General features: G+C 53.0%; 1 protein-coding gene across 8 annotated transcripts in view; it reads left to right on the top strand.

Moving 5' to 3' along the window:
• The window catches only part of LOC105489860 (phosphofurin acidic cluster sorting protein 2), a 107,066-nt gene that overhangs the window by 11,544 nt on the left and 74,476 nt on the right, over nt 1–21,046 (top strand). For 2 of the 8 annotated variants that reach the window (XM_071099452.1, XM_071099453.1), the window contains exons 2-4: nt 6,709–6,880; nt 8,144–8,266; nt 9,052–9,193. In XM_071099452.1, coding sequence (XP_070955553.1) covers nt 9,186–9,193 — 8 coding nt within the window. In that variant the 5' untranslated portion in view covers nt 6,709–6,880; nt 8,144–8,266; nt 9,052–9,185. Of the gene's footprint in view, nt 1–6,708; nt 6,881–8,143; nt 8,267–9,051; nt 9,194–12,567; nt 12,847–21,046 lie in introns of those variants that run through there. The other 6 variants (XM_011755054.3, XM_011755052.3, XM_011755055.3 and 3 more) reach the window with 6 other exon arrangements.

Here is a 21,046-nt window from a genome sequence, read left to right as displayed (position 1 = left end):
TCTGTCAACCAGGCTGGAGTGCAGTGGTGCGATCTTGGCTCACTGCAAGCTCTGCCTCCCGGGTTCATGCCATTCTCCTGCCTCAGCCTCCCTAGTAGCTGGGACTACAGGCACCCGCTACCACACCCAGCTAATTTTTTGTATTTTTAGTTGAGACAGGGTTTCACTGTGCTAGCCAGGATGGTCTCAATCTCCCGGCCTCATGATCTGCCCGTCTCGGCCTCCCAAAGTGCTGGGATTACAGGTGTGAGCCACCACGCTTGGCCATGCCTGGCTAATATTTTGTATTTTTAGTAGAGATGGGGTTTCACCGTGTTAGCCAGGATGGTCTCGATCTTCTGACCTCATGATCTTCCCGCCTCAGCCTCCCAAAGTGCTAGGACTACAGGCGTGAGCCACCGCACCTGGCCTTTTTCTAGTTTTTTAAGGTGAAAGATGAGATCATTGATTTAAGATCTTTCTTTTATAAATAGGCATTTTATTGCCATAATTCTCCCTGTAATTACTACTTTAGCTGAATCCTGCACATTTCAATATGCTGTGTTTTCATTTTCATTCAGCTCAAGATTCTCTCCACTCGTAATTTCCTCTCGGATCCAACGGTTATTAGGAAGTGTATTGTTTTGTTTCTAAATAGTCGGGAATTTTTCAAATATCTATTATTGATTTCTATGCAAAATGCTCTCTGTCCATGACGACATTTCATCCTCATGGCAACACTAGCTTGCAGACACTGTAGTCTCCATTTTATGGAGGGAACCCCTGAGGATGTGAGGGGCTATGAGCCCCAAATCTCATAGCCAGTAGGTGACAAAGCCAGAATCCAATATGAGTCTGTGTGGCCACCGGATCCCTGCTCTCACGTGACAGACTAGAGAAGTTCTTTCCTGCACTCCCTCACCAAAGCCAGTGAGGTGCCTGCAGGTGCAGGGGGCGGCATGCCTCCCAGGCCACAGGGCTAAGTCAGGCGGTACAGGACTGGACTTTCATTGGCCAGAGGAGCACAGGGTGGGGAAGACCACACCCACGACGGTAAGAGGTTTAAAAGGTGTGGCTCCGGCCAGGCTCGGTGGCTCACAACTGTAATCCCAGCACTCTGGGAGGCGGAGGAGGGCAGATCACGAGGTTAAGAGATCAAGACCACCCTGGCCAACATGGTGAAACCCCGTCTCTACTAAAAATACAAAAATTAGCGGGGCATAGTGGCAGTTGCCTGTAGTCCCAGCTACTTGGGAGGCTGAGGCAGGAGAATCGCTTGAACCTGGGAGGTAGAGGTTACAGTGAGACGAGATGGCGTCATTGCACTTCAGCCTGGGCAATGAGAGCGAAACTCTGTCTCCAAATAAGATAAAATAAAATAAAACAAAAAGGGGGTGGCTCTATTGGGCAATGGCCCAAGGTGGGTGCTGCTAGAACTAAGCCTTTGCTCAGATGGGCTGCTGCTAGAGCAGGGGTGCTATGGTCTGAACGTGCATTGTAATAGTCCATTTTCGCACTGCTGATGAGGACATATGCAAGACTGGGCAATTAACAAACAAAAGATGTTTACTGGACCTATGGTTCCACAGAGGCCTCTGTGAGACTGCAGAGGCCTCACAATCATGGAGGAAGGCAAGGAGGAGCAAGTCACGTCTTAAGAGGATGGCAGCAGGAAGAGAGAGAGCTTCTGCAGGGAAACTCCTCCTTATAAAACCATCAGATCTCATGAGACTTATTCTCAGTCACAAGAACAGCATGGGAAAGACCTGCCCCCACGATTCAATTACCTCCCACCAGGTCCCTCCACAACACGTGAGAATTCAAGATGAGATCTGGGTGGGTACACAGAGCCAAATCATAGCATATGTGTTCCCCCAAAGTCCATATGTTGAAGTCCTTGCCCCAAGGTGATGGTTTTAGAGAGGTGGGGCCTTTGGGAGATGAGGTCATGAGGGCTGATTCCCTCATGAGGGGGATTCATGTCCTCAGAAAAGTGGCTGGCTGGGCACTGTGGCTCACATCTGTGATCTCAGCACTTTGGGAGGCCGAGGAGGGAGGATTGCTTGAGTCCAGGAGTTTGAGACCAGCCTAAGCAACATGGCGAAACCCTGACTCTACAAAAACTATGAAAACTTAGCCGGTTGTGGTGGCATGTGTCTGTAGTCCTAGCTACTTGGGAGGCTGAGGCAGGAGGATTATTTGAGCCCAGAAGATTGAGGCTGCAGTGAGTTGAGAACACACCCCTCCACTCCAGCCTGGGCGACAGATTGAGAACCTGTCTCAAAGAAAAAAGAAACAAGAAAAAAGAAAAAACGTGACTGGAGGGAGCTTGTCTGCTGCTTCCCCCATGTGAGGATGCAGGAAGAGGGCACCGTCCATGAACCAGGAAGTGGCTCTCGCCAGACACGGCATCTGCCAGCGCCGTGCTGAGAAATGAATTATGGTTCATAAGCCACTTGGACTGTGGTGGTTTGCCGTTGCAGTGTGAACCAACTGAGGCAGGGAGTAAGGCTCCCTACGTGATGTGAAGGCATAAAGAATGGAGCCAGCTTAGAGGGAGAATGCGGGGAACTGCCCTGGGGACCGGTTAGGTGCCCCCTGCCGCAAGCGCCCTGGGAAGCTTGGAAACATTTAGGAGTGACTGACAAGCTCAAAGAGTCAAGCAAGGGCGGCCGAGGGGCACCAGTGCCCTCAGAGCACCCACACTGGGCACCCAGCACAGGCTCCCGGTGCCCAGGGTCCTCTGTATTCCTCATTCAGCCCTGTGAGGCAGGACCCTCACCTGCACCTCGCCAAAGAGGACGCTGCAAACGTGCAGTGGTCTCTGCTCTGGCTGTCAACAGGGAGAGGCTGTGGGCTTCCCCTAGACCTGACTCCAGCACACAGCAGCAGAGCAGGGCCCAGGCTGGGGGTGCAGGGCAGGAACACTCCTGCAAAGGGGGCCCCAGAGAGCTGGAAAGTAACGTAGGTGTTGCACTGAAATGAGAGAATTGCTTTAATCTGAATTGAACATGCTCTTAAAACTTAGACCAGGAAGGATTTCCTTTTCTCAGGGCCGAAGAAAAATGACCTGACCAGCGGGGTTCGAGTTTTGAAGGACACACCTAGGCACCTGCAAACTTCCCCCTCCTGGAGGCTTTCTTCATTCGTGGTGTCTTTTGTGTTTTGGGGTTTTTTTGTTTTGTTTTGTTTTTGAGACACAGTCTTGCCCTGTCCCCCAGGCTGGAGTGCAGTGGCGCCATCTCGGCGTACCGCAATCTCCACCTCCCGGGTTCAAGCGATTCTCCTGCCTCAGCCTCCCAAGTAGCTAGGATTACAGGCGCCTGCCACTGCGCCCAGCTAATTTTTTTTTTTTTTTTTTTTTTGAGACGGAGTCTTGCTCTGTTGCCCAGGCTGGAGCGCAGTGGCGCGATCTTGGCTCACTGCAAGCTCCGCCTCCTGGGTTCACGCCATTCTCCTGCCTCAGCCTCCCGAGTAGCTGGGACTACAGGTGCCCGCCACCACGCCCAGCTAATTTTTTGTATTTTTAGTAGAGATGGGGTTTCACCGTGTTAGCCAGGATGGTCTTGATCTACTGACCTTGTGATCTGCCCGCCTCAGCCTTCCAAAGTGCTGGGATTACAGGCGTGAGCCACTGCGCCCGGCCTAATTTTTGTATTTTTAGTAGAGTCAGGGTTCCATCATGTTGACCAGCCTCGTCTTGAACTCCTGACCTCAAATGATCCATCTGCCTTGGCTTCCCAAAGTGCTGGGATTACAGGCGTGAGCCACCATGCCCAGCCTCATCGTGTTTTTTACTTTCTCTCGTTTGTGGTGCTTTGACATCTTGGGGTCTTGTGGACCTAGGGAGGGACTGCCCCTCCCAGGGTTAGCTAATTCCTAGAGACAGCAGACCACTTGCCTCCTCTGAGTATGCCTTATTCACTTTTTTTTTGTTTTAGACAGGATCTCACTCTTGTCACCCAGGCTGGAGTGCAGTGGTGTGATCATAGCTCCCTGTCATCTCAAACACCTGGGCTCAAGAGATCCTTTGGCCCCAGCCTCCCAAAGTACCGAGATCACAGGCTTGGGCCACCGTGCAGGCTGAGCATGCCTTTGATATGCAGAGCGACCATCATGAGTCCCACCTGCCTCCTTTCATCAGGCTCCTGCATTCTAGAACACTAGCCCCCTGCCCTAAATCACCCCAGGGCCAGGTACCAGATAGCTAGATACCACCCCCCAGCCCAGAGCCCACTGAAATTACCCAGTTCTAATTCTGCTCAGCTTGCCTACGCTGCCTTGCCTGGAAAATGGCAATAAAGGCCTTGCCCAGCCTTTCCCTTCACCCCCTCTCTGTCCTGACTGGCCCTGGGTGCTTCCCCACGTGCCCCTCCTCCTGGGAACTGTGAGTAATAAACTCCTCTTTCAAAGGCAGTTGTCTCTGTGTCTGCCATCTTTTATCACATTTGATTAAAATAACTCCCGGGCACTCTTAACAGCACTGTCCCCCACACAGTAGTCAGCAGGGGAACCGGGCAGGGCAGGGTGTGCAAGCTTCTGTGGCCTTCTCACCTTCTCACCTGCTGCCTGGCCTTGGGCAAGTGCTTCAGTCTCTCTAGGTTTCTATTTCCTCGTCTGCATAACAGGGATAAGAGCAGTCCACCCTAGCACTGCGGGGTACGCTGGAGGACGTGTGTCTGGTAGACAGACTGCTCAGAAGGCAAGTCCCCGTTCCTGTCTGTTCCCCGCAACTTGAGTGAGACTTGGTGAGGCTCCAGTGCACCTTCCACCACAAAAGTCAAGGGCCAGGCCGGGATGGTGGCTCACGCCTGTCATCCCAGCACATTGGGAGGCAGAGGCAGGAGGATAGCTTGAGCCCAGGAGTTTGAGACAAGCCTGGGCAACAAAGTGAAATCCCTGTCTCTACAAAAAATGTAAAAATTAGCTGTGCGTGGTGGTGCGTGCCTATAGTTCAGCTACTTGGGAGGCTGAGGCAGGAGAATCATTTGAGCCCAGGCGACTGAGGCTGCAGTGAGTTATGATCACACCACTGCACTCCAGCCTGAGCCCCAGTGTGAGACTCTGTCTCTAAAAAAAACAATTAGGCTGGGCACAGTGGCTCACACCTATAATCCCAGCACTTTGTGAGGCCGAGGTGAGAGAACTGATTGAGCCCAGGAGTTTGAGACCAGCCTGGCAAATAGGGCAAAATAGCATCTCTAACAAAAATATAAAAATTATCCAGGTGTGGTGGTACATGCCCGTGGTCCCAGCTACTCGGGAGGCTGAAGAGGGAGGATTGCCTGAGCCCAGGAGATGGAAGTTGCAGTGAGCTGAGATGGCACCATTGCACTACAGCCTGGGCAACAGAGGCACATTCTGTCCTTTCTTTTTTTTTTTTTTGAGATGGAGTCTTGCTCTGTCGTCCAGGCTGGAGTACAGTGGTGCAGTCTCAGCTCACTGCAGCCTCCACCTCCCGGGTTCAAGTGATTCTTCCGCCTCAGCCTTCTGAGTAGCTGGGATTACAGGTGCACGCCACCATGCCTGGCTAATTTTTGTATTTTTAGTAGAGACGGGGTTTCATCATGGTGGTCAGGCTGGTCTGTAACTCCTGACCTCATGATCTGCCTGCCTCAGCCTCCCAAAGTGTTGGGATTACAGGTGTGAGCCACCGCGCCTGGCCACAACTCTGTCTCTAAATAAATAAATAATTTTTTAAAACCCGCCAGGCGTGGTAGCTCACACCTGCAATCCCAGCACTTAGGGAGGCCGAGGCAGGCGGATCATAAGGTCAGGAGATCAACACCATCCTGGCTAACATGGTGAAACCCTATCTCTACTAAAAACACAAAAAATTAGCCAGGCGTGGTGGCTGGCGCCTGTAGTCCCAGCTACTCAGGAGGCTGAGGCAGGAGAATGGCGTGAGTCCGGAAGGCAGAGCTTGCAGTGAGTCGAGATAGCACCACTGCACTCCAGAGGGAGACTCTGTCTCAACAAACAAACAAACAAACAAACAAACAAACCCTTAGGGGCCCAGCACAGTGGCTCACACTTGTAATCCCAGCACTTCGCGAGGCTGAGGCAGGAGGATAGTTTGAGTCCAGGAGATCCGAGCTGCAGCGAGCCATGATGGCACCACTGGACTCCAGCCTGGTTGACAGAGCAAGACCCTGTCAAGAAAACAAAAGAAAAAAAAGAAAAACAAAACCTAACAAAACCAGAAATCCATCCCGCACGAAGAGCCCTGAGGTTGGGTCTTGGCTGACACGTGTTGCGGTAATTGCTGTTCTGATGTCTGTGAATGTCCTTGGCTGATTTCTGTATTAGGGCGTGGGTGTTGTCCTTTCTTTTCTAATATTTAAGTTATGTCCTGGCTTACTGTGATAATATTCTATTGCGGGAAAGACAGAAGTATTACAATTTATGCATCAAGGTCCTTCTTATTCTTGGGGCTCAGGATAACCACAGTCAAGAGGGGAGAGTTTTACTCCAGAATCCAGGTCAGGCTGTGCTCAACTTTACATCCTGATTTGTCACACAATCACATATCATGAGACTTTCCCCATGCTGCTAAAACTGAGGCAGTCTCCGTCTAGCTGGTTATTTCCCGTCCCATGGGGTGGATGTGCCAGGGCAAGTTTTGTCATTTTCCCAGGACCGGACATTCCTTTCTGTAAGTGTTGCTGTTTGAAATATCTCACACACCTGGACCTGCGTCCCTGTTGACATTTCCAGTGTCACCTGCAGGATGCCATGGGATACCCATGAGCCCAGGCAAATCTTCCAAGACGCTGCCAAGCCGCTCTCCAGGGCTGCTCTGGGCCCTGCTCCAGGTGCCGGGTGAAGGAGCTGCGCTGCCTGTACCTAACCCAGGAGGGGAGCAGCGTGCAGGACACTGAGGATGTCCTCACAACCTTAGGTCTGTATTAGGTCTAGATTAGCCTGTATCAAAGAGAAGGTGTTATGTACATCTTTTCTTTTCTTTTTTTTTCTTTTTTTTTTGAGACGGAGTCTCGCTCTGTCGCCCAGGCTGGAGTGCAGTGGCGCGATCTCGGCTCACTGCAAGCTCCGCCTCCCGGGTTCACGCCATTCTCCTGCCTCAGCCTCCCGAGTAGCTGGGACTACAGGCGCCCACAACCGCGCCCGGCTAATTTTTTGTATTTTTAGTAGAGACGGGGTTTCACCGTGGTCTCGATCTCCTGACCTTGTGATCCGCCCGCCTCGGCCTCCCAAAGTGCTGGGATTACAGGCGTGAGCCACCGTGCCCAGCCTTTTTTTTCTTTTTCTTTTTTTTTCTAGACAAAGTCTCACTCTGTTGCCCAGGCTGGAGTGCAGTGGCACGATCTTGGCTCACTGCAACCTCCGCCTCCCAGGTTCAAGCAATTCTCCTGTCTCAGCCTCCCAAGTAGCTGGGACTATAGGTGCCCGCCACCACACCCGGCTAATTTTTGTATTTTTAGTAGAGACGGGGTTTCACCATATTGGTCAGGTTAGTCTTGAACTCCTGACCTCCGGTGATCTGCCCATCTCGGCCTACTAAAGTGCTGGGATTACAGATGTGAGCCACTGCGCCCAGCCATGTGCATCTTTTTATAATTTACAATTCCTGATAGTAGTGACAACTGTCTCACTTGTTCTTTTGTGAATCTTTTGTAGCTTCTCTAACCATTTTCCACTGGGAATTTTTTAATGGTCTTATGGACTTGTATGATTTCCTTTGATATTAAGAATGTTACCCTGGTGAGCTGGGCATGGTGGCTCACGCCTGTAATCCCAGCACTTTGGGAGGCCGAGGTGGGTGGATCACGAGGTCAGGAGATCGAGACCATCCTGGCTAACGTGGTGAAACCCCATCTCCATTAAAGATACAAAAAATTAGCCAGGTGTGGTGGCACATGCCTATAGTCCCAGCTACTCAGGAGGCTGAGGCAGGAGAATGGTGTGAACCCAGGAAGCAGAGCTTGCAGTGAGCTGAGATCGTGCCACTGCACTCCAGCCTGGGCGACAGGCAGAGCAAGACTCTGTCTCAAAAGAAAAGAAAAGAAAAGAAAAGAAAAGAAAAGAAAAGAAAAGAAAAGAAAAGAATGTTACCCTAGTGAAACATTCAGTATTCTTACAAAGATCATCCTCGGTAGTTTGTTGCATGGGGTGAGGGTTCCCTTTGTTCATTTGGTTTTTTTAGGACGGGGTGCAGCCCCAGTCAGATGGCGCCCGACTCTCCAGCCGGTGGCAGCTCACCCTGCTGTGGTTTGATTTTCCCTCCACAGTTAACACATGTTCATCGTGGAGAAAATAGGAGAGAAAGGTAAGGAAAAAGGAGGAACCAAATCAATGGAATCCCCCCCCCACAGAGGTACTTTCTTAATGCTTTGGATTAATTTGTACCCTGTCAATATTTTTCTACACCTGAAAATAGGTGTTTCACATGTACAATCACTAACATGTAAATACATACTTTACATGGACATGTATTTTCACATACATTTTTCTTTTTTTGAGACAGAGTTTCACTCTTGTCACCCAGGCTGGAGTGCAGTGGCGCAATCTTGGCTCATTGGAACCTCTGCCTCTTGAGTTCAAGCGATTCTCCTGCCTCAGCCTCCTGAGTAGCTGGGATTACAGGCGCCCGCCATCATGCCCGACTAATTTTTTATATTTTTAGTAGAGACGGGGTTTCACTGTGTTGGCCAGGATGGTCACAAACTCCTCACCTCAGGTGATCTGCCCACCTCGGCCTCCCAAAGTGCTGGGATTACAGGCTTGAGCCACCGTGCCCGGCCCCGACTAATTTTTTATATTTTTAGTAGAGACGGGGTTTCACTGTGTTGGCCAGGATGGTCACAAACTCCTCACCTCAGGTGATCTGCCCACCTCGGCCTCCCAAAGTGCTGGGATTACAGGCTTGAGCCACCGCGCCCGGCCCCGACTAATTTTTTATATTTTTAGTAGAGACGGGGTTTCACTGTGTTGGCCAGGATGGTCACAAACTCCTCACCTCAGGTGATCTGCCCACCTCGGCCTCCCAAAGTGCTGGGATTCCAGGCGTGGCGTGAGCCACTGTGCCCAGGCTTTTTATCTTTATTTTTTTAGATGGAACCTGGCTCTGTTCCCCAGGATGGAGTGCAGTGGTGTGATCCTGGTTCACTGCAACCTCCACCTCCTGGGTTCAAGTGATTCTACCACCTCAGCTCCCCAAGTTACTGGGATCACAGACGCGCACCACCATGCCCAGGTACGTTTCTGTATTTTTGTTAGAGATGGGACTTTGCCATATTGCCCAGGCTGGTCTTGAACTCCTGAACTCAAGGGATCTGTGGGCTTTGGCCTCTCAAAGTGCTGGGATTACAGGTGTGAGCCCCTGCGCCTGGTCTGTTTTCAGCTACTTTTAACTCACTATTTCTGCCAGCTGTAGAATATTCTATCAGGTTCTATCACAGCTCACCTAACCCTGTTCTACTGTACAACCCCGGGGTTGATTCCAGGCCTCACTCTCAGTAGTTGAGCTGCTCTGAGGGTGACCGTAGGAACTGTCCGCAGGTGTGGCTGCGGTGCAGTGATCTCAGCGGTCTTAGAGCTCCTGGCCATCCCCCAGATGGCCCCCAGAAAATGCCTCCAGGAGGAAGGCCCTGCTGTACCTTCTTTGTGACGTTTCCTCCTCAGCCTCAGTGATGGCCACGGGCTCCAAGCACGGGAGTGGACGTGGCAGGGCCTGTCTAGGGGTTCGGCAGTTCTGTCCCTCAGCCATAGCATGGGCTGGGCAGGGACCTGGCCACATGGGGCTGCTTCCTCAGCCCAGCTCCTGGCAGGAGGAAGAGCAGGGGCGCTGTGGGCTGGAGCCGCCAACTGACCAGTGCTGGCCCTGGAGGAGGCCCTTGTCACTCATCTGACTGGCCCCTCCCCGACTCTCTGACTCCGGCAGGGCCTGCTGTGTGTCTGTGTCACCTTAGCCCAGGCTGAGGAGATGAATGCGTTTCCAAGGAGCCCATGGTCCTGGTGCCCGACTGGAAAAGCCCGAGCCTTGACCCTAGGTGGAGGGACCTAGCAAAGCCAGGCGGACAGGGGAAAGGCCTCGGCCCATCCTGTCCCATGGCCAGGGGTTGGGGATTCGTCTTTTTAATACGAATGGAGTCCTATTCAAGCATTCGGAACCTTGAGGCTTTACCTTATTAAATAATAACTCCCACAACCTCCCGGGCTCCGGGGCAGCACGTGGTAGGACCAGCTTTCAGGTTGTCCTCCTGGGACTCCAGGGCTCTGAAGGACCCTCTTCTTGGACCTCCTCCCCAACCATGCCCAGCCACCCCAGTCATCCGAGAGGTTTGTCTCAAACCAAGTTTCTGCTTTAAAGAAAACGTTACCAGAGAAAGCACCAGTGCTCCAAACATGGGGGTGGGGGCTCACACCATGCCAGGGTCATGGGGTCATGGGGAGGGGTGCCGCCCAGCCTTCAGGGATCTCCCCCTGTGACCCACAGCCCACAAGAGAAGGACCAGCACAGCGTCATTTTCCAACAGAGGAGGGAAGTGCAAATAACAGGTTCTGGCTAAAAAGTTACTCTGATCACCCAAAGGACATCTGTCCACTTGGAAAATAGAGAAGACCACAGTCCCATCACCACCATCCCACCTTAACAACAAATATAAATGTGGTCACAGGTGTGATGCATGGTGTGTTTTGTGTCCCTGCCTTCCTGCCTGGCAGAAGCATTGATGTAGACCCAGCATACAGGTACTTGGGGCCACTCTGGTACAGACTGTATGGGTCACATCCTGACCTCTGGCAGCTGCATAACCTTACAGGCCGCCGTCTCCTCTTCTGTCACTTGGGATGGGACAGAGCTGTCATGTCCCTTAAGGCCTCACAACGGTGCCTGGCACAGAGGAGGGGCACTGCTCAATGGTGGCAGCTGGTGCCAAGCCCTGCCGTGCACGGCTTAGTCACCCCGCATCTCCTCACTTGACCCCCAGTTGTAGTCCCTGCCTGGGTTAGACGCTGGTGCACACAGGCACAATGTGTCAGGCGGCCCATCCATCTGACTGCAATTGCACACTCGCCAGGTCCAGCAGCTCCGTACGCTCAGTTCTGGGGTCAATGGGTGCCTGTCTCCTGCCCTCCCATCACAGCCAGCCCTGTCCTCCTGGGGTACGGCTACCCCCTCTCTGGACATAGTCACTTCTACCCCTACCCTGTCTCAAAGGTATGAGATCCACAGGCTCTGCCCTCCGAGCAGCAACGTAAGACAATACCCCAGTCAGCTGGCCGAGGTCAGACAGACCCTCGTGGCTCTCAGTGTACCACCCCAGAGGAGCCGGGAGCACGTGTGAAACACAGATTCCCTTGTTTTCTCCCAAGTGGGACCCTGGCTTTAAGCAGTCGCAGCTGTTTGCAGTTCTAGATACAGGAGTTACAGCTGGAGGCTGAGCTCTCTCAACGGAGGAAGCAGCGGCATGAGGGCCTTTGCAGAAGGAGATGACAGGGGCACTGGGCTGGCAAGCCCCATGGGCCAGGGGAGAAACCAGCTCCAAGTCAATTTGCTTGGGCTGGATTTGTTTCAGTAAAACTACTTGTAGACAACAAGACACAGGGCGGAGAGAAAAGCAACTGTAAACTAACTGTGAAACAAGGAAACAGAAGAGAGGCCAGAAAACCGTTTCCTAAATCTCGGCGCAGCATCTGGTGCTGGACCAGAGCCGCTGCCAAACAGATGGGGGAACCACCCTCCCTGAGCCCCAGAGCCTAGACGTCAGGCCCGGCGGCTCTAGCTATCGCCTGCTCTTTGCTTGGGTCCTCAAGTTCACTGTAAACTCCAGGACCAGGAGCCAGCCTTGGCTCCAGACATTTGTTCTCCATTGTCCTGAGTTCAACTCTGAAAAGCGGCGCTGAATAAGGATGCTGGGACGCAAAGAGGGCGCCTGGGGGCATCTGGGAGCCCAGGGGGCTGAGGTCGGGAGCCTGGCGCCCCGAGCGGCTTTGCGTTTTCGCGGCCGCCGCCAGGCCCGGCCACCTCCGTCCTGGGGAACCCGCGCAGGGGGGCGCGGGGGAGGGGCTCGGGGACGGGCGAGGCCAGCACAGCCCGGCCCACCCAGCGGGGGTCGGCAGGACACAAGGGGCGCCGAGGGCAGCGGGGGCGGGGAGACTCGGGGCATGGCGGGGTGCAGGCGGGAAAGCGTCGGGGCCGGGGAATCCGCGCGTGTGGAGGCGGGCATCGCCAGGGCGACGATGAGCTTTCCTTAGGGGGCGGCGCCCGAGGTTGGCCAGGAACCAGGGGACCCCGGCGTCTCTCCCGGACCCTGCCCGCTGCTCCCGGGGGGCGGGGCGGGGCGCGCCGGGCGGGGCCTGTGCGCAGGCGCGTGAGTGCGCGCTCTCGCGCACCGGCGGGCGGGGACGCCCCGAGAGGCGCCGCCGGAGGAAGCGCGCGCGCACCTCATTTCCGGCGGGCGCTGCGCCGGCGGCGATTGGACTCGAGGCGGCGAGCTCGCGCCCCGCCCAGCCAATCGGCGGCGCCGGCGCGGGTCGGAGGGCGCCGGGCGCGCGCGGGACGGCCGGGGGCGCGCGGGGCGCGGGCGGGGCTCCGGGCGGGGCGGGGCGGAGCGGCCGCAGCTCGTCGCCGCCCGCGGGCCTGTCCGATGCCCGGGCCCGGCCCGTCCCCTCGCAGCCCGGCAGCCATGTGACCGCGCCGCCGCCCTCCGCGCGCCCGGCCCGCCCGCCGCGCGTCCGCGGCCCGGCCGCAGCCCCAGGCCGCCGAGGGAGCGGCGGGGCCGGCGCCATGGCCGAGCGAGGCCGCCTCGGCCTCCCCGGCGCGCCCGGCGCGCTCAACACGCCCGTGCCCATGAACCTGTTCGCCACCTGGGAGGTGGACGGCTCCAGCCCCAGCTGCGTGCCCAGGTACGCGCCGCCCGCCGCGCTTTGTTCCCGCCGGGCACCTGCCGGGGGTGTCCTGGCCGCGGCCTCCGCGCGCCCCACCCCCGGCCCGGATCCCCCAGCGGAGCCCTGGTCGCCCCCTTCCGCGCCCGCCAGCCCATTCGATGCGCGCAGCCGCCGCCCCCCACAGCGCTGGCGAGCGCGGCCCTAGCCCCCCAGGTCCTGAGCGTCCGGGGCCGCGCTCAGCTTCTGAGGACCCTGTGCTGCTCAGGCCCGGCGGGACCTTGGGGCTCCCGGGCGGCGCTCACCTGGCTCGCCGCAACCGCACCTGCACAGCTGCACACCTGCCTCAATGCGGTGCGGGCTGGGGCGACAAGGGTGCTTCCTCTCTCGGGTACCACACGCTTCCTTTCGCGGGCGGCGACACTGTCAGATCTCGGCCTGGGAGCGACCCACGGCGCATGGGGCGCGCAGGACTCCGTTGTATCCTCCGTCCAGCGCGCGGTGGAGATGCCCTGTCCTGCGGGGCGGGGTCGTCCTCGCGGTACCTGGTTGGCGCTGTCTCTCATTTAGAGACCTCTCCAAGCCAGTACTGCTATTTGCGCCTCCCTGTTGATCTTGCCATTGCGGAAGGCTGGCTGCTCTGCATTTGGTAGGGGGCGCCCCGTCGCCCAGCGGTAACGACTGGACAAGATTTACCCTCCGGCCATAGCCCAGCTTTCCTTGGACTTGCAGCTTCCCTGTGACTCCTGCTCAGTTTGAAACTTTTGTAATTTCTTCATGACTTGGTAGTTGCTGCTCAGGAAGCTCCCAGGCTAGGGAGGAGAAGGAGACACTCTCCGGAAAAGTTCTGGTTCTAGAATAGACAGCAGGCTAGAAGAGGAGGCAGGTGGGGGTAGTGAGAGCTCTCCCTGGGGAGATGGGAGGGTGAGCGGACCCTCCAGGCACTGGAAGCGTCCAGTATGCCTGGAGGGGACCCCACGTGGCATTGAGTTGTTCCACCACTAGTCAGCTGCAGGTGGGCCTCTCGTGCTTTCCTGTGGCTCCCACAACCTGCGTTTCTGAGCGTGGTGGTGGGGTTGCTCTCCTGGAGCGCAGGGTTGGGACCTCAGGGCTTTGGTTATGCAGAGTGGACAGGAAGGATGGACAGGAAGGATGGCCACCCAGCACGACTCTTGCACCTGGCAGGGCCTCCCGAAGGACCCCATATCCATATGAGACCTAAGGGTCAGCATTTGCCCAAGGTCTGGGGCCAAGCACTGCAGATGTGCCTACTTGCCTCTCTTCTGGGAAGCCTCGGGGGCCTCAAAGCCCAAGCCAGGAGCATCTCCCCAGGCCTGGCTGCTTCTCCTTTCCAGGTCTTGGCGATTGCCTCAATGTCAGGTCCCACGGCCCCACAACTCTTCCCCTGTCTGTCCCTGTGAGTCACTGCCTCACCCACAGCCCCAGAACCTTCATGCCGGCTGTTGGCACTCCCTGCTCCAGCACTGCAGCACATAGCCTTCCCTTGCTGAACCTCCGCAGCAGCTTCCTGGGTCCCTCCGAATGAGCAGCAAAGTCTGTGACCCGAGGGAGGTGGGGGCCTTATCAGCCCCACTGTGGAGCTGTGCTCTATTCTCCAGGGGTCTGGAAAGCCCACTCTGGTGTCTGTGGGGAGGGTGTGGGTAGGGCAGGTTTCGAGAAGGCTGGTTAGGACAGGGGGTAGATGGGGGCACCTGGGCTGGGCAGCACGAAGTGCTGGGGGGTCCCGGGCTCTGGCCTGGACAGGGTTGGGAGGAAGGGTAGGCAGGAGGACAGGGTTTGTTCCGTTGGTGTGGAGTGGAGTTGATGGGCGGAGGGGCGAGCGGCGCAGCTGTCCGGGTGGGCACATGCAGTTTGTTCGTAGAACAGGCTCAGCCTCATAATGAGCTCCTGCCTTTACCTGTCCTGGAATAGGGCCCCTCATAGGCAGGCTTGCCCCCAGCTTTGCTTTGTGCTTGTGCCACCTGTCCATGCACGCTTGGACAGTCTGCTACTTACTTTTGCTTCGTTCCTCCTGTGTTCTTCTGTACTCCTCACTTTTACCAGCCATGAAGTTTCTGGGCTGCATCTGTGCTGATGGCTTTCGGCATCTTCACTGCTGCGTACTGTGCCCTGGCATGATCGCACCTCGGCTCTGCTTCTGTCAAGGGACCTTGGCTTGTTTCCAGTTGTTTTTTTGTTGTTGTTTTTTTTTTTGCTGATTACAAGCCCTGTGCTGCTATGGACATCCTTGTGCCTGCCTTCTGTGTGTCTTCCTGGATGGGCAGGGCCTGTCTTAAGCGTGTGCCGCCAGCTACCAAGGTTTATGGTGGGGGTGTGCACACACTCAGCGTTACTGCTGGGCAGTTTTCCAGAGTGGTCGTGCCTGCTCCGGCCCCCACTGACAGGGACGAGAGTCCCCACTGCTCCACATTTGTGCCAACACTCATCTGACTTAATTTTTGCCAGTCTGGTGGGTGTGAAGTGGTATGGTGGTTTTAACTTGAATTTCTCTGGCTACTAATTTAGGCCATTTGTACTTCCTTGTCAGTGAAATTCCTGTTCCTTTGCCAGTTTTTCTTTCTCTTTTTTTCTGCTTCAGTGTCAGCAGTTTCTTTAGAGATAGTCATCCTTTCTCGGCTGTGTTGAAAATGCCCCCGTCCAATTATTAGCATCTCTTTGCTCTCTGAGCAGCGTCTGGGTGCGCGCCCCGTGTCAGCCTGGTGGAGTGTGCACGTTGACCGTTTGCCTGGCTGGGATGCTGGTCTCATTTCAGTTCTCCTTCTGGGAGGCAGCTGGAGAAGTGTGTCCCCAGGAGCTTGAACCGGGCATGCTGGGCTGTCGTTTGGGAGGCCTGTGCCCTGGGTTTCCTTGCGGCACTTTTGGCTCAGCACCATTACACATGGTGCTCCTAGGTGGCCCACGGGGTGTGTGTCAGTGCCTGTCTGTTGCCTCTGTCTGCCGGGTTCCCAGAGTGTCCTCCAGGTGCCCATGTCCCTGAGCACCCCATCCACTCTTCAGCAGGCGCTGGGCCACTTTGTACCTTGCTCTTCCCACTCGATTGTTTTTTCTGTTGAGGTTTAGTAATTTGTTTTTATTTATTTATTTATTTATTTATTTATTTATTTTTGAGACAGGGTCTCCCTATGTTGCACATACTGGTCTTGAACTCCTGGGCTCAAGTGATCCTCTCACCTCAGCCTCCCAAAGTACTGAGATTACAGGTGTGAGCCACCGTGCCTGGCCATCTTTTTGTTTTTTAGAGACAGCGCCTCACTTTGTGGCCCAGACTGGGGTGCAGTGACTCAATCATAGCTCATTGTAACCTCTAAATCCTGGGCTCAAGCAGTCCTTCCACATCAGCTTCCTGAGCAACTGGGACTACAGGTGTGCACCGCCGCGCCTGTCTGATTGTTTTGTTTTGGTTTGTTTTTTTGAGACAGAGTCTCACTCTGTCACCAGGCTGGAGTGCAGTGGTGCAATCTCGGCTCACTACAACCTCCGCCTCGCGAGTTCAAGCGATTCTCCTGTTTCAACCTCCCGAGTAACTCGAATTACAGGTGCCCACGACCACACCCAGCTAATTTTTTGTATTTTTTTTTTTGGTAGAGACAGGGTTTCATCATGTTGGCCAGGCTGATCTCGAACTCCCGACCTCAGGTGATCCACCCACCTCGGCCTCCCAAGGTACTGGGATTACGGATATAAGCCACCACGCCTGGCCAGAATTATCTTCTTAAGTTTCACACAAAGCCACATTTGGCTTATAATTGGAAGTTTTTTAACTCTGTGGAGCAGGTAGGGGAGAATTGACATTTATATGGTACTAAGTCTTCTAATTCATGACCAAGCTATTTACTTAGGTCTTGAATGTATTTTGAGTTTTACGAGATTCTGCTGTCATGCATATCCTTTGTTACCTTTATTCCTAGATGCTTGTATTTTAGAAGTCATAGTAAAAGTCAGCTTTTTATTATGTTTGTTGCAAACATATAGAAATTCAGTTGATTTTTGAAAGAAATCAGTGATTTTACTGCAAAAGATAAAGTTGTTTCTTTTCAATCCTCATACTTTTATTTCTTTTTCTTGCCTAACTGTGCCGATTGTCACAGTATGGTGTTGAATATGGATAGTTGTGTGGATACCCTTGTTCTGTCCTGACCTTAAGGAAGGTTTCTAGTGTTTTACCATTAAGGACAATGTTTGCTGCAACTTTTTGTGGATCCCCTTTATGCAGTTAAAAAGTTCCATCCTATTCATGACTTGCAAAGGCTTTTTAAAGAAGTCATTATGGATGGATGTTGAATATAATCAATTACTTTTATTAAGAGCATTATATAATTTTTATCTTTTCATTGCTATTGTGGTAAAGTACATACATTGATTTTCTTTTTTTTTTTCTTCTTTTTTTTTTTTTTGAGACGGAGTCTCGCTCTGTCGCCCGGGCTGGAGTGCAGTGGCCGGATCTCAGCTCACTGCAAGCTCCGCCTCCCGAGTTTACGCCATTCTCCTGCCTCAGACTCCCGAGTAGCTGGGACTACAGGCACCCGCCACCTCGCCCATCTAGTTTTTTGTATTTTTTAGTAGAGACGGGGTTTCACCGTGTTAGCCAGGGTGGTCTCGATCTCCTGACCTCGTGATCCACCTGTCTCGGCCTCCCAAAGTGCTGGGATTACAGGCTTGAGCCACCGCGCCCGGCCTATTTTATTTATTTTTTGAGACAGGGTCTTGCTCTGTTGCCTAGGCTGGAGTGCAGTGGCGTGACCATGGCTCAAGCAATCCTCCTGCCTCAGCCTCCTGAGTAGCTGAGACCACAGGTTCATGCCACTGGCCTGGCTAATTTTAAACTTTTTGTAGAGACAGGGTCTCATGATGTTGCTCAGGCTGGTCTCCAACTCCTGGCCTCAAATGATCCTCCCATCTCAGCTTCTCAGAGAGCTGGGACTCCAGGTGTGAGCCTCCACACCTGTCCACATTGGTGGGTTTAGATGATTAGTATCTTGTTTAGGACTTTTGCATCTGTGTCTAGGGTCTGTGTGCTTCCTTCCTTCTGTAGTCCTTATCAGGTTTTGGTGCTAAGATTTCCTTGTGAAATGAGATGAGTATTTCCTCTTTTGCTGTATCATGGTGTAACTAATGTAAAATTGAAATCATTTCTTCCTTGAATGTTTGGAATAATTCACTTATAAAATGACCTGACTGGCCAGGCCCGGTGGTTCACACCTGTAATCCCAGCACTTTGGGAAGCTGAGGTGGGTGGATTACCAGAGGTTAGGAGTTCGAGACCAGCCTGGGCAACATAGCGAAATCCCATCTCTACTAAAAATATAAAAAGTAGCCAGGTGTGGTGGCGCGCACCTGTAATTGCAGCTACTTGGGAGGCTGATGCAGGAGAATCCCTTGAACTTGGGAGGCGGAGGTTGCAGTGAGCCAAGATTGCCCCACTGCACTCCAGCGATAGAGTGAGACTCCCTCTAAAAAAAAAAAAAAAATTCTTTGTTTCGAACTTGCTTTCTGTTTCAGTATGAGGTCAATTTAAATACATGTTCTGTTTATGCTTAAAAGGAATGTGTGTTTGGCAGTTGATGGTGCAGTGTTTGTCCATTAGATCAAGCTTGGTTTATTGTGGTCTTCAAGTCTGTTCCCTTTTTTTGTCTACTAGAAATGTATGTTAAAATCTTATAATCTGAGAGTAGATTTGTCTATTTTTCTAACAGTTCTGTCAGTTTCTGTTTTATACCTTTTTTTTTTTTTTTTTGAGACGAAGTCTAGCTCTGTTGCCCAGGCTGGAGTGCAGTGGGCGGATCTCAGCTCACTGCAAGCTCCGGGTTTATGCCATTCTCCTGCCTCAGACTCCCAAGTAGGTGGGACTACAGGCGCCCGCCACCTCGCCCGGCTAGTTTTTTGTATTTTTTAGTAGAGACGGGGTTTCACCGTGTTAGCCAGGATGGTCTCGATCTCCTGACCTCGTGATCCACCCGTCTCGGCCTCGGCCTCCCAAAGTGCTGGGATTACAGGCTTGTGCCACCGCGCCCGGCCTTTTTTTTTTTTTTTTTTTTTTTTGAGACAGGATCTCAGTCTGTCCCCTAGGCTGGAGTGTAGTGGGACGATCACAGCTCACTGTAGCTTTGAACTCCCAGGCTTAATCGATCCTCCCACCTCAGCTTCCTGAGTAGCTGGGACTATAAGTGTGCACCACCACACCTGGCTAAATTTTGTATTTTTTGTAGAGACTGGATTTTGCCGTGTTTTGCTTGGGCTGGTCTTGAATTCCTGGACTCAAGCAGTCTACTTGCCTCCCAAAGTCCTGCGATTATAGGCATGAACCACTATGCCCTGCCACTTTATATATTTTTGAGGCCGTGTTATTAGGTACATACATGTTTAGAATTGTAATTCTAGGTATTTTGAACTTTTTGTCATTGTATGACTGCTTTTATAGTTAGTAATGCTTTTTGTCTTTAGTATTGACTTTGATGCAAGCATTCTTTTAGATAATTTTTGCCTGTTAGCTATCTTTCTACCCTTTTTTAAAATCTTGTATATCCTTACATATTAGATGTGTCTTTGATTATTCAGCATGTATCTAGATTTCGTTTTCATTACTCTGACCTTTTTTTTTTTTTTTTTTTGAGACGGAATCTCTCTCTGTCACTCAGGCTGGAGTACAGTGGCGCAATCTCAGCTCACTGCAACCTCCGTCTCCCAGGTTCAAGCGATTCTCCTGCCTCAGCCTCCTACAAGTAGCTGGGACTACAGGTGCCCACCACCACGCCCAGCTAATTTTTGTATTTTTAGTAGAGACGGGTTTCACCATGTTGGCCAGGATGATATCAATCTCTTGACCTCGTGATCCGCCCGCCTTGGCCTCCCAAAGTGCTGGGATTACAGGCGCCCACCACCACACCTGGCTAATTTTTGTATTTTTAGTAGAGATGGGGTTTCACCATGTTGGCCAGGATGATCTCAATCTCTTGACCTCGTGATCTGCCCACCTCAGCCTCCCAAAGTGCTGGGATTACAGGTGTGAGCGAATGTGCCCGGGCACTCTGGCTATGTTTGTTTTTAATTGGAACATTGATTTCGTTTACATTTATCTACATTGCTGATATTTGGACTCATGTCTACTGTTTTATTTTGTGCTTTTTATTGTCCTATATTTTTGTTTGTTTTTCTTTTATCTTATTTTGCATTGATTTTTAAATTTCATTTCCCCCCATTATTAGGGAAATTTATCATTACTTTTATTTGTTTAGTAGTTACCCTGTAAAAATTTTTTTTTTTTTTGAGACGGAGTCTTGCTGTGTTACCCAGGTTGGAGTGCAGTGGTGCAATCTTGGCTCACTGCAAGCTCTGCCTCCCGGGTTCACGCCATTCTCCTGCCTCTGCCTCCCGAGTTGCTGGGACTACAGGCGCCCGCCGCCATGGCTGGCTAATTTTTTGTATTTTTAGTAGAGATGAGGTTTCACCGTGTTAGACAGGATGGTCCCGATCTCCTGACCCTGTGATCCGCCCGCCTCAGCCTCGCAAAGTACTGGGATTTCAGGCTGAGCCACTGCGCCCAGCCGTTTTTTTTTTGGGATGGAGTCTCGCTCTTTTGAGACGGAGTCTCACTCTGTTGTCCAGGCTGGCGTGCAGTGGTGTTATCTTGGCTCACTGCAACCTCTACCTCCCAGGTCAAGTTTTTCTTGTGCCCCAGCCCCCCAAGCAGCTGAAACTACAGGCATGTGCCACCGCATCCGGCTAATTTTTTTTGTATTTTTAGTGGAGACGGGGTTTCACCATGTTGGCCAGATTGGTCTCGAACTCCTGACCTCAAATGATCCACCCGCCTCAGCCTCTCAAAGTGCTAGGATTACAGGCATGAGCCACCACACCCAGCCTACCCTATAAATTTTTTGTTTTTTGAGATGGAGTCTTGCTCTGTCACCCGGGCTGGAGTACAGTGGCACGATCTCGGCTCACTGCAAGCTCCACCTCCCAGGTTCATGCCATTCTCCTGCCTCAGCCTCCCGAGTAGCTGGGACTACAGGTGCCCACCACCACGCCAGGCTAATTTTTTGTATTTTAGTAGAGACGGGGTTTCACTGTGTTAGCCAGGATGGTCTCCATCTCCTGACCTCGTGAGCTGCCCGCCTCAGCCTCCCAAAGTGCTGGGATTACAGGCGTGAGCCACTGCGGCGCTCGGCCCTATCCTGTAAATTTTAATGTGCATAGTTCATTG

The sequence above is a fragment of the Macaca nemestrina genome, chromosome 7 (genome assembly GCF_043159975.1).
Source record: "Macaca nemestrina isolate mMacNem1 chromosome 7, mMacNem.hap1, whole genome shotgun sequence".
NCBI classification, from domain to species: domain Eukaryota; kingdom Metazoa; phylum Chordata; class Mammalia; order Primates; family Cercopithecidae; genus Macaca; species Macaca nemestrina.
This window is presented reverse-complemented; position numbering and strand designations above follow the sequence as displayed.